The sequence below is a fragment of the Poecilia latipinna genome, unplaced genomic scaffold, assembly GCF_001443285.1.
Source record: "Poecilia latipinna isolate Pla-1442-1.1 unplaced genomic scaffold, P_latipinna-1.0 Scaffold1205, whole genome shotgun sequence".
Classification (NCBI taxonomy): Eukaryota; Metazoa; Chordata; class Actinopteri; order Cyprinodontiformes; family Poeciliidae; genus Poecilia; species Poecilia latipinna.
In genome coordinates, this window is record NW_015113821.1 from 223,470 (window position 1) to 235,838 (window position 12,369).

General features: G+C 40.3%; 1 protein-coding gene across 8 annotated transcripts; it reads right to left on the minus strand.

Annotated features, from left to right (window-relative positions):
- Positions 1 to 268: 268 nt before the first annotated feature.
- On the minus strand, positions 269 to 12,369 carry LOC106960641 (RNA binding protein, mRNA processing factor 2). Of its 8 annotated transcripts, none has more exons than XM_015053842.1 (9): positions 11,967 to 12,369; positions 9,714 to 9,791; positions 8,568 to 8,606; positions 8,353 to 8,415; positions 7,282 to 7,432; positions 5,836 to 5,999; positions 3,744 to 3,816; positions 1,273 to 1,304; positions 1,120 to 1,180 (listed from the first exon to the last, which is right to left on the minus strand). In XM_015053842.1, the coding sequence occupies exons 1-7, from the start codon at positions 12,018 to 12,020 to the stop codon at positions 3,751 to 3,753; spliced, it is 615 nt and encodes a 204-aa protein (XP_014909328.1). In that variant the 5' UTR covers positions 12,021 to 12,369; the 3' UTR covers positions 1,120 to 1,180; positions 1,273 to 1,304; positions 3,744 to 3,750. The 8 variants fall into 8 exon arrangements, with proteins under 8 accessions (XP_014909324.1, XP_014909323.1, XP_014909329.1 ...); XM_015053841.1 differs by having other exon boundaries at positions 1,128 to 1,180; positions 1,268 to 1,304; XM_015053838.1 differs by lacking the exon at positions 3,744 to 3,816 and having other exon boundaries at positions 269 to 1,180; positions 5,851 to 5,999.

Genomic DNA, 12,369 nt, shown 5'->3' on the forward strand with positions numbered 1-12,369 from the left:
TCCCTGGAGGACGCAGCATGGTTGGTTGAGCAGAGCATCTTCCCAGAACAGGAGAGGGCAGAGTGTGGAGGTCAGCGCCACAAATGATGCAAAGAGACGCCAATGCAGTGATGCATTACAAATGAAAAGTTTGCATCAATAATTCACGCAAACATCTGATGGCTGGACACTTCCTGGTTATTTTTGTTGTTGAAGTTGCCGTAGACCGACTGTTTTAGCTTTGATTAGTCAGCGACATGCAGCAAAGAAATGACAGATGCCAAACAGAAGAATGCATTCACTTTTTATTCATAAGATGGGATTTTTTTTTTTTTTTTTTTTTTACATCTTATGCACAGCAGATACAAGGACAAACATTATCTAAACCACAAACTAAATTCCTTCACTCTAATCCTGCTAAACATTTCAACATCCCCCCACCCCCCTCAAACCCTCCCCTTCCAAAAAAAGCAACCATTTACATTTTTAGTCCAGTTTCACATTCTGAAAGATTGCCGTAAAACAATCGCATTTTAGCAGAATGGCACAAGCCAATTCCAACGTCCCCTTTAAACAAATTGCACTTTAACTACTTCAACAGGATGTAGGATCGAAAAACACAAGAGACGACTAAACATCCAACTTATATAGTTCATTATTTAGTTGCACAAAAATGCATAAATATACATTACGCAAAAAAGTACAAAAAAAATTTTGCACTTTCCTTTGCTCAAATAATGACACACACTGATAAAGAGGCCAAGGATTGTTCAAACGAAGGGATGCATTCACAGGGTCCATGCGAGATAAGCCATTTACACAACAGCCTAGCTTACACAGAGGTAAGAGACCAAGGATCTACAGGAAGAAAAACAAAACGTTTTGCTGTCTAGGCCAAATGGCAACACAAACACTAAGAAAATTAGGATACACAGGAATCTGCGCTCTAAGTTCATGCCAAAAAGACTAACATGCAATGATTTAACACCTCTAAACCTCCCAGGAGCAGTGGCAACCCATGGAAGGATGAGCTTAACAGTAACTTCAGTTTTCCTCAGCAGGTAGGATCCATGGAGTCTGACTGGGTTTTGCATGAGTTCTACGTTATTCTGAAGTGCTAACGGTACCGAAGTAGTTGCCAAGGATAAGTTCAGATTGTCGACAGCAAGATTGTTTTAACTCCAACTCCCCCCAGAGACAACTGGAAGGAGATATAAATACTGTTTATAATAACGCACATTTGTCCATTAAATAAATGGGATTAAATTAAACGAAGAGCATGGCAAACCTCACTTCAGGTGGAGGAAGGTATAGTTCCCAGAGGCCTGAAAAGCACAGGGGAAACAAACGTTAGTGAACTGGAAGGAAAAAAAAAAAAAAAAAAACTCAGATCAAAGAGTGTTTTGTTACAATGAATCAGGAAAAAGAAATAGTTACACATCAAAACTGAAGCCAGTTGATTAATACCACAGTCTTAAGTTGTGAACCAAGTTTGGTGGGGTATATTTGATGCATCCGAACATTTACAAGAGAAAAAAATATTTTGATAGCTTGACGATTCTTGAGATTGGGTAACAAAATTTGGATGTGGTCAAAAGTTTGGACAATAAAAAAGGCTCCAAAATATCTGAAAGGGATAGAAAAAAAAATCATAAGACACTTGAAGGTAGAAAATGTATTGCAGGGTGGCTAGTCTCCACAGTTCAATTAGATCATTAGTTCAATAAACAATGTCCATTTTGTGGGGCTTTTATAACTTTACCTCATGAAATTGGCTTCCAGTTACACATAAGGGTTACTGCATTTTTTAGGAACCCTGACCAGCTCCATTTTCAGTTTCAACACTTGTGAATCTAATAGGGGTGTACCAATCAAATCCCCCCACTTTCCTCAACTTTGGGTGATTGACCAATATTTTTATGTGAAACCCATCTGCAGATCTCATGCTGCCACAAAAGTCTAGGAGAAAAAAAGAAAAAAAAATCAGCTACTGTCTCCTTTTGCCCTGTTGTGAGGGGACCAGCCAACAGACCCACCTACCACATCTAAACTTCATTTATATTTATATGCAGTTCCAGATGTTTCACAGGTCAAGAATCAACCGGTCTGGTATTTTAAACAGTGGCAATTGGAGCTCCGCTAGTACCTAAAGGTTAAAAGATTCAAAAATGTGTGACCTGATTCTTTTTAAAATGACTGGGGGATGGGTCTAATACCTGGAGCAAAAAAACCCCAAGTCTAGAAGACAAAACAGCCAATAAAATATATTTTTGGGGTTTTCTGCGTGTTCTCAGTCAACTCCAACCATTAAAAAAACAAAAAACAAACACCAAGCCATTATTGGAGGGCTGGGGGGATTACACTTTTTGGTAACAAAACAATGAATAAAATCCAGTCACTCCACTTTTCCATTATCTGGAAGTGTTTAATATTGGCTCCAAACATTCATGACAGTGGGTTAGTCACTGAAGTACTTTCAAAATGATTAAAAGGAAAACAGTCCTCCATAAACATTGATCAAAGTAGCATTATCTAAATAAAGCATCTGACAAAGGAAAAAAAGTTCAAACCAGAGTTATATTCTCCCACAGTAACTAAAATTACACTTTATACGTCCAGTTTCCTTCCTACTGCTGCAAATACTCCTGTGCACCAAATCTACACCAATTACTACTTTACCATTTAAAATAAAGAGTAATGTTTAGGTAGCAGTAGCACAGCAGATCCGTTTTAGGAAATACAGGCATATTTCATATATTGAAGAGTTTAATTCAATTCAGCAAACAGATTGGTGATATTTGAAGCATTTACTTCAACTTTAAGTATGGCTTACAGCCAAATAAAAACTCAAAATTCAGTTTCTCAGACAACTGTATAGCACAATCATGGAAGCCCTCCACAAGGGTATGCAAACATGGTCTTCAAATCTAAAGAGCAGAGAATCCAAATGCGACGTTCCCAGTTGATTTGGGGAGCCATGTCGTCCATTACTGCTCTGCTGTGTTTTATCAAGTCCAAAGTTGCAGGAGCCATCTGACAGGAAAACACTTTGTCTACAGTTTTATGGCGATCGTTTCATTTTGATGCAGGCTATGGCGCTTGTCCATGCTAGCCCACCCGACCTAAACCCCAAAGGAGAATCGATGGAGTATTCATAAATGGAAGTAGACACCAAAGGCAACAATGAGACAAGCTGGAGGCCAATTTAAAGCAACCAATGCTTCCATGCCACAATGCATTGTAATTCACAATGCAAGCCCAGGGACTATACTGCGATTCTGTACACAGTACTATAGTAGGCTGAGGTCTGAATAAAACATGGTTAAGGTCTCCTGTAGTATTGAAAATTGAGAGACTGAATTGTGGGTTTTCACTGCAAGTGCTGCTAAGAAAATGCTTGAAACATCTGCATGGTAAATGTAGCAACTCAATTTAGATTGAAATACTTTAAATTAACTTCACTATTTATTTTGAAGAAAGTTATAAGTTATTGGAAAATGCAATAGGCTTTAAGATTTTCCTTAATACATTTTTTGGACCAAGATCCAGTAATTATATGGATTTCTGAGCAGAGCTCAAAATATTACTTCAGGTTCTACTTTGTCGTTACACCAAATAACGTTTTAACACTGGGTCAGTTGAATATTGCATTTCCAATTTTATTTATTTTTTTTTTACATCTGGTTAGTAAAGAACTCAGGGGACTGCTCTGAAAAAAAACTCCCCCTAATAATAATAATAAAAAAAACAAAGAGATTACTCACTAAATATCTAACAAAACTGCCGGGACTTCCATCCAGGCTGGGAAGTCTCAGAGGGAGTAGGGTACCAGCGCATCTAAAGAAACACAGACAAAGTCATGTACACCAGACCAAAACCAAGCTTTAGTTCCAATTCCTGCAGAAATGCTTAAAAAAAATAAATAAATCAGCCTTTGAAAAGACACAAAAACAGGGGACTGCCCCTTTAAACCCAGCTCTCTGAAGCCATGGGAATGTGTAGCTGCTTAACAAGGACAATTGTCCAAGCAATTACCAGCATGGAAACGTGGAGAACTGAACCTCTGTGTGTCTGACATATTTATGTTCCAATAAACCCATCAATAGCGCGTGGCCTCGACTCACTTTCCTCCTTCACTACCACTAAACAACCCGGCAGATTTAATAACACCTTTAGAAGCCATTTACAGACCTTTATCTTTAAGTAACAGTATTATGGGAAGGAGTTAGTAGAGGAGCGTTTGGCGAGACCAGAGCACTTTAAGGATCTTTCATCAGAATCCAATTAGAAGTGCAGCTACCCAGTCAGCTTCTGCTCCAACTAGAAGGTGGACAGTTAGTTGGCACCTTCAGAGAAGATCAACAAGTCTGACGATTTCTCCGAGTCAAATACCCGACATTCCTCTGCCTCTGGAGTCAGGCGAAATGGGTTTTGACTCCAGGGTAGAGCAGCACTACCCTGGAGGAAGCTAGCTGGCAGTGAACTCTGAATGACCCAACATGAGAAATATTTTCCATTGCTATTGTTGCAAGTCCTGCCCATTCCTTTATTGGTAGCTGTTGTGTGTCAGGATGACATAATGCTATGTAGCTTTTTTCACACATGTAATGAGCTTATTTTACTGCAAGAATAAGATCCTAGTTGCTGGCTTGTCCAAACAAATGAAATGCCACTTGAGTTTAAAGGTAAAACTACTTTTTAGGTACAAATATTTTTGTTTTGTATTCCAAGAAAACTGTACTTTTAGATCAGGAAGCACACCTTTTTTTTAACTGCTCAGTTGATAAGGTGGGTATGTGCAGAGCTCTGCTAAAGGAAAATAAGTTGTATGTCCACAGAGTGTTCCAGATTTAAAAAAATAAAAGCATGAAGGAATTCAAATTCAACTGGATTGCAAGAAACCTTTCTGCACTTCAGAAAATGATATTACACAACCACTTTACTGGATACACCATTTAATTTCTTGTCAGCACAACTGCCAAATTACACCGCAGAGACTAAATGCTTTTAGAGACCGAGTTGTGGTAAAGATGACGAAGTTAAAATCAAGCATCAGAAAGAGCTGATCTGAGCACTGAAGGAAGAGTTGATCTGCTGGTGGTCTAACACAGAACCATCTCAGGGTATCAGAATGGTCTGGCAGTTTCAGAAATTTGCAGATGCCTTGATGTCAGAGAATAGACATCAACTCAAACAAAGACTTATTACAACCAAGATATTTAACTTAGTAAATCTGATGGTTTGCCAAGAACAGGAAACGGCTACAATTCAGACTCAAACTGGTCAATAGTCAAGTCCCAACATTAAGATTGTACAATTGACTCTAACTGAAAACTGCTTAAATGCCACAGCCAACCCAAGTATTTCTGCTGATACCTTTTTGTCCAAAGTGTACCCGTCTTCTGATGGCCATTTCCAAAACCATAATATAAACAGTTTAAGTCACTTTAAGCAGGTTCATGAACATAAAGTTCACGGCGCTTACAGTCAGATATCAATTTATTATAAAACATTTGGTATACAACATGATGGTGGATTTCCAATTGACAAATCTATGGACCAAAATTTTAAAGGGAGTGCTTCAAACAGTCTATGAAAAAGGCGACCCAACCTGGCACTAGGTAGATGTCTAATAAAGTGACCAGTGAGTATCACCCATCGTTTGAACTTCCACAAAGTTTTCTGGCTCATATCTACACCGGGCTCCACCCCAGTGGGCAAAAACTTGCAGAGCCTATTTGGATTATAGACAATTTAGTGCCAATCGCTTTAAAATTTCTACTTCAACATCAACTATACGACCCCCACCGTAGTTTCAGAGTGCAGAAGGTTAGTTTAAGAAGAAGAGAAACACACCGGTTGCTCCCTCACCTGGGCGTGGAGCGCTGCGGCAGCGGCAGCAGCTGCCGGGTAGGTGAAGGCTGCGTGTGGGAGGCCTGGAGTCAGCTCTGTGGTGTAGAGCGGGTATGGAGTCCAGGCATCTGGTGATGCTGGGATCAGTGCTGCCCCTGTCAGATCATCTGGGGGAGTACAGGACGGTAGTAGACAAGCTGACTGTGCTGCTGCATTTGCTCAAACTATGAATGCTTGTTAAAAATCAGTGGATGCTGATGACCAAATACACCATCAAAGTATAACCTAGTAAGTCTGGTGTCTGTTACAGGTCTGGTCACTGGTACTGAAATGCCATCATCTGTACTGCTGAAAATGCATTCTTAAAGCTGCAGCAATATGAAACTTATGGAGAAAAAAAATATATATACATTCACATATTTGTTAAAACTTTGTTGTGGCAGTATGAGATCAAACCTATGGGGGAAAAATGCTCCCAGTGCTACTATTGTCACCTGAAGAAATTCACAGCTGTCGATAAAAAAAAAAAAAACCCAATCAGAGCCAGGCAGAGGGTCCTGGCGCCATCAATCACACTCATGCAAGTGCTTCTAACTGTGCTGAGGGCAGAAAAACAACTTACCATTCCAGGAAAACCGCTCATCTTCTGTTATTGGCGGCCATGCTAACTAGATCTAGCATTCATGACAGACCATCAGGATTGAGGATGTGGAACGTGTATACAAGCATGATTAACAGTGCCAAGACCTCCTCCTGGCTCTGTTTGGATGTTTTTGGATTTTTTCCCACAGATTATCCGTCTCATGCGTCACAAAATAATTTTTACAAATGTGTAAAAAAAATAAGTTGCATCATCCTGCAGCTTTAAGGCAAATTAACCATTTTATGTCATTTACATAGTAGTGGTTATTCTTTGGTGCACTAAAAACATAAATCTCTCTTTTTAAACAAACTTGGAAGTAAATTTTTTAAATGTACCAAAACTGTTGAGTAAAGTATCTAAGATTTACTGTTTTTATAAGCCAGCTTCAGTCTCCCCACAAACCCTCACTTAAGGCAATCTGCCACACCACAACAGTAAATTTATCCAGGAGGGATCTGACTTTAATGAAGCTCATCACTTGTCAACTACCATCAGTCCTCAAACTAATGAATCAACCAGATGTTCGGGCAAAGAGAGCAGAGACGTCACTGCTGACTAAAACCTGCAAGTGGAATTTCCCTCGCTGTACAGAAGCAAAAAGGAACTGGCTGAAGAATCGAGATGACACATGCACGTGAAGGTGAGTTAGTCCTTTAATTGGTTAGAAAACCTGTCGTACCCCTCCCAAACCATGGAAGTTAATCCCATAACATCTGTTTGTCTTAAAAAGAGGACAACAAGGGCCACTGAGCACTGACAAGGTGAGTGTGGATGAGGGCCTAGAGTAGTGAAGCCGTACAACTTACATGGGTCCCGTGCAATGAAGTGTGCTCCTAGAGCAGGGTGGATATTTGTGGGGTTCGGTGTGGCCATCAGCTTACTCTTTGCCATCTTCGTGTTGGCTTTAGCAAACTCTAAGCGCAGGGTCTGGGGACTTTCGGGATCAAAACGGATACCCTGAGAGGAGAGATGGAGGAGGAGGACATATGATCGTAAGGGAGGCGAGCTGAGTTCATGGGGGGCTTAGTTTAAGCAGTCTCGCCGGGACCCCACCCCTTCCTGAAAGCAGTGTTTCAATGCTCAGGGTGCATCTTTCAAGCCTCCGACAAAGGATGTCAAAACACCATCTGAAGGATGCACTTCTGGCATTTCGACACACTTGCATCTCCTTTTCCTCGTGACGACAAATCGAGAGCAGAGGTGACTGGCGGATGAGTGCAGCCTCTGCGCGAGCCAGGAGGAGAAGGAGACGAGGAGAAGGGGCCGACAGCGAGACAGAGTGGAATTTCCTTTAGGTGGTCTAACCCTGCTTTTGTGTTTTGTGCCCTAAGCATTGTGCCCACATGCAGGTGAGTAGTATTTTGGTGTATGTGTTGTGTGTGTATGTGTGCCTCTGCTGGTGTGTCTAAGAGGTGATGCTCATAACGAATGCTAAGCTATGAGAGAGAAGTGTTAGATACTGCCAATGTGGGCTATCGAGTGACAAAAAAAATAAGAGGTTACACTACCAAAGATGTGTCCAAGTAACTACATGTGGCTATGAGACAGGTATTACAGTAAAGCAGTGATATGCAAAACTGAGGAAAGCTATTATCAGACTAAGAAGGATGTGTATCAAGGTCAAAGTAAACTACCGTAAGGCTACGGGATTCTGGCCTCTTTCCAAAAATGGCCCTGCCATTGAATTGTAAGAGACAAAACGGGTTGGCTTTGAGAGATTTCAGAGAGCGAGATGATGTTGCTCACAATCAAGTCCCAAACATTTGTGGGTTTAAACAAAAAAAAGGTTAGCACAACACACGTAGAAGATGGAAAAAACAGGGGGACGGGGAACTGTGAAACTCTTAAAGAAATGAAATCGGTGAATGAAAACTTACATTCAGAGCGTTTTTTGCAGCTTCGGCTCCAGAGCGACTGTCAAAAGTTACAAACCCGACAGGCTGGAAGACAAAAGAAGCGCCCACTTATGCAACGACTCGCCACAAACATGCATTTTAAAATCTGGCAAAGTAATAATATTAAGTCAATTGTAAAGCCATTAAGAATAAATCAGTCTGGAAGTCATCCAGAGGACTGATTGAGACCACCTCACCTGTTTTGATGTTAACTTAATCAGTGACCCTTCATAACCCTGCAGGAAAAAAAGATAGCCAATTATCCACCATGAAGTCACATGAAGGAGGTCAGGCATAAAACGATTCACTACATGAAGACCAAATCTGCCTGGACGCCATCAGATCCATCAAAAAACTGCACTTCACATCTGTAGTGATGCTTGTCAAAAAACATGCCAGGATATATTCAATACACTAGTCTACAATTTTAAAAAACAGCAGGAGTAGCTGACAAGGCAAAGATCATACAAAGTATGATTCACTCCTGATTCAGATTTACAACCAAACTTTCCATCGCAATCTGTGGCAAGAATCCAAAACTAAAATGGCCTCCAATAAACAAGGAAAACACCATCTTGAAAAGCTGTCGAGCTTTTTTTGTTTCCCTCCCCAGACCTGATTGAAGCAACTTGCCAACGCCGAGCTGCGTTTGCCTTGTGTTGAAATAAAAAGATAAACCAAAAAGAAAAGCTACAACCAACTGAAAAAACTCCAGTGGTTTCACAATGTGCAAATGTTTGGAGTGTATATCTAAATTTCCCTGCTTGTGTGAGAGCTGGGTCACAGAGAGCAGCTTGGCCAATCGGGAGAGCTACTCATTTACACATTCCACAGGACCATCCATGTGCGAGGGACACCACTTCCAGTTTGCTTCGTTAGGACAACGGTGGGAGGAGGGGGGGTGTTTATGGAACAGGACGGGAAAAAACCCCAGCAACTAATAGATTAACAATGATGTGGCCTCATTTTTATATATGCAAATATGTGGTCCTCTATTAATGGAGGGACTATAGCTGCACAGAGATCTTCCTCCAGGAGCAGAGCGCTGGATGGTTTATGTATTATGGTGAAATGAAGAGGGGCTTAAAAAGAAATTAACCTGCAATTCAGATGACAAATGCTTCCTAAATACTAAAAGTCTGCCTCAGCACAGATAATCCCTTCACAACCACTTTCCATGACTGCTCCAGCAGCAGGCAAACAGCAGCTACTCTTGATGTTTTTCCTTTTTTTTTTTTTAAAGAGGATGACAAATCAACTTTATTCCATTTACACACTGAAAAGCTTGAGTTAAAAAAAAAAATCAGTAGACCATCCTTGGAAATATATGGGCTGCAACTTGCCTTAAAAGGTCTGAAAAGGAGGTAAAGTTCCCGTGGTTTGATGTCAACCGGTAGGCCGCTGACAAACAGAGTTCGTACCTGCAAACAGGAAAAAACAAAAAAAGAATCTAGTCATCCTCGACATCACAAAAACAGATGCATGCAGTTCGTCTTTTGAACAGTGTAATTTTCAGAATTTAACAAACAGTACCGATAATATAAACAACCTTTCCCATCCACATTCCTCACATTGACATTTCTCCTTTGGTTTTTCTGAACCCCTTTGAAAAAAATAAAGTAAAAATCCCCCTCAAGTTTCATCGATCCTCACAGCTCAGTTTCAGATTCATTCAGTTCCATTTATTCAATTGAGGATCCCATTTAGAGTTTTGTGGCATTGCTTCAGCTCTTTGCAGTCAGTGCAAAAGCTGTGACAGATTTGACAAAACACTAAAGACGAAAATGGAATTAGACATGTTGCTTTATAAGAAAAAAATGCTTTAGGAAGTAACAAAAATGGCGTATTAGTCTGCATCAGCTGGAAGTATAAATGGCATATGGAGCCATTAATGCCTAGAAATCCTTGAAGACACATTCCAGCATTTCTTAAATTAACCAAAGATATGGAAGGTAAAAATAATAGTATTGGGAAAGATGAATCTTGACATCTTTTTTGTTCATCAATAGAAAGCCTTCATAGCCAAACACCCCTCGGCTGTCACCAAGTCATAGGAGAATGTCAGAACATATTAGCTTAATTGGGCAGATTTGAAAATTATCTAAAATACTTTTCACTAACAAATTTTAAAATCTGAAGTTGTGTTTCTCCAGCAATCTAAGCTGATCAGAGGCAGCCATTTAAAAATAGGGGAATCTTTGATCCTGCCTGAAGGAAACAACAGATACCCCTTGACTGGACATTCAGTGTCTTTATTCCGGCGTATAAACAGGGAGGCCCATTAGTTCTCGGTCGGCGGGGAGGCCTGAAGTACAATGGAGCAGCCAGAGGAACAGCGTTGGACAACAGCGCACAGCATGACACCATTTCCTTCCTCTGACCAGCGGTCCCGGCCCTGTCGGCTCTCCCGACATTTTTCAGGTGCTGCACAGCAGCAAGTCTGAGCCCTTTTTTTTGTGCATGTCAATGTATACAGCAGATTAACACCAGCTCTGCAAGGATCAAACACAGTAAAGATGTCTCGATTTATCCCACAGCAATGAGTGAGCAGCTGCAAATCTGAAACTGAACAGTTGGAATAAAATCTAAAAATGATTTAAAAACTCAAAATATTTTGAGGGGGTGGATATTACAGCAGCATTTAATATCTGTTCCCCTCCCACCAAGATTTAGTCAAGTCCATTTGTTGCTAAATACGACGGGGGTGGAAGGGGATTTCAAGGCAAATTAGGAGTAAGAAAAGAGAAAAGTCAAGTGGCCAAACAAGGCTTTGTCATGGGATAATGGGAACAAAAGGAGGACCAACATAAGGCCCGCTGCTTCCTTTAGAGCGTCTCCATGAGGAGCCATTAAGAGGAAATAAAGCTGCTGGCCACACAGAGAGAAGAATGGCAGCTTTAAAAGGCTCATCGCCAGAAAAATCATTTAATCATCCAAGAACTATAGGATTACTGCCATTTATTAGATACACCTGTTAGGGAAAAAAAAACAAAGGTCTGAAGACTCCAAAGGTCAGATTTTATTTTTAATAAAAGACAGATATATTTTAAAATGACTTAGACAAATTTTTAAATACATTTATAGGAGTATTAAATACAGGTCTGATTAAAAAAAAGCTTAAATATATATATAAAAAAGTATTGAATTTGCAAAGTATGTGATAGTATAAAAGAAAAACAAAAAAAAACAATTAAACACTGGAAGTAAAGCAAATAAAAAAATTCTGGAAAACAGAGCTAATTTAGGAATTTAATTTATTCACCAAAACCTGAAGAAAAAAATTGACAGTATTTTAAAAGAAAATGATTCAAAATTACAAGAGCTATGAAGGTTAAACACACCAACTCAGATTTTCAAAATTATTATTATAAGAATGAAAACAGTATTCCGACACTATAGACGCCATGAATCCGTCACGTCCCTTTAATTTGGCTCTTTCCCCCCCCCCTCTCTTGTCTGCTTCAGCACCGCAGTGAGGAGCTAAAACTCTGAAGCTTTAGAAGGAGGCTGAATTTTGCGGCCGGAAGCTACAATATGACCAGGTAGAACCGAAAAACTTAAGAAGCAGAATAAAAAAAAACTTGAGTCAGACTCACCTCCTCCTCGATGGAAACGTTGTTATTAGGCTCAGAGTCAGCTTTCAGACTCATGTTGAAGGTCGCTTCGGCTGTGGCGAGGCAGAAAAATCAGGTCGAGTGATATTTCCCCCCCTGTAAGAAGTGCGTCTGAAGCTGCGGTGAAAAGTCCCGGTGGCGTCTGAACTTCAGCGGAGATGATGTGCCGAGGTGAGGTCGCGCGGACGAGCTATCAGAGTTCGGTTCGGGAGTACACACAGTCATTCATTAAAGAGAAGGTTTTTTTTTTTATTTGCTGGAGAAAAGAAAAAGAAAACACAAACCGCGCTCTTAAAAAAAAAAAAAAACTAAAGGTGCGAAGGTGGATTAGGTGCTCCGTGTGTGAGGGTGAGAGATGAGGGGGGAAAGAAGTGCGCGTAAAAAA

Bases quoted from the DNA above. Each gene is read 5' to 3' on its own strand.
- LOC106960641 (XM_015053837.1), bottom strand. From the start codon at position 12,020: ATGAGTCTGAAAGCTGACTCTGAGCCTAATAACAACGTTTCCATCGAG. The intron at 1,305-5,835 runs GTGTGTTTCTCT...TGTGCTTTTCAG, and splicing joins CCCAGGTGAGGGAGCAACCG to GCCTCTGGGAACTATACCTT. The intron at 1,181-1,272 runs GTGAGGTTTGCC...ATCTCCTTCCAG, and splicing joins TATACCTTCCTCCACCTGAA to TTGTCTCTGGGGGGAGTTGG.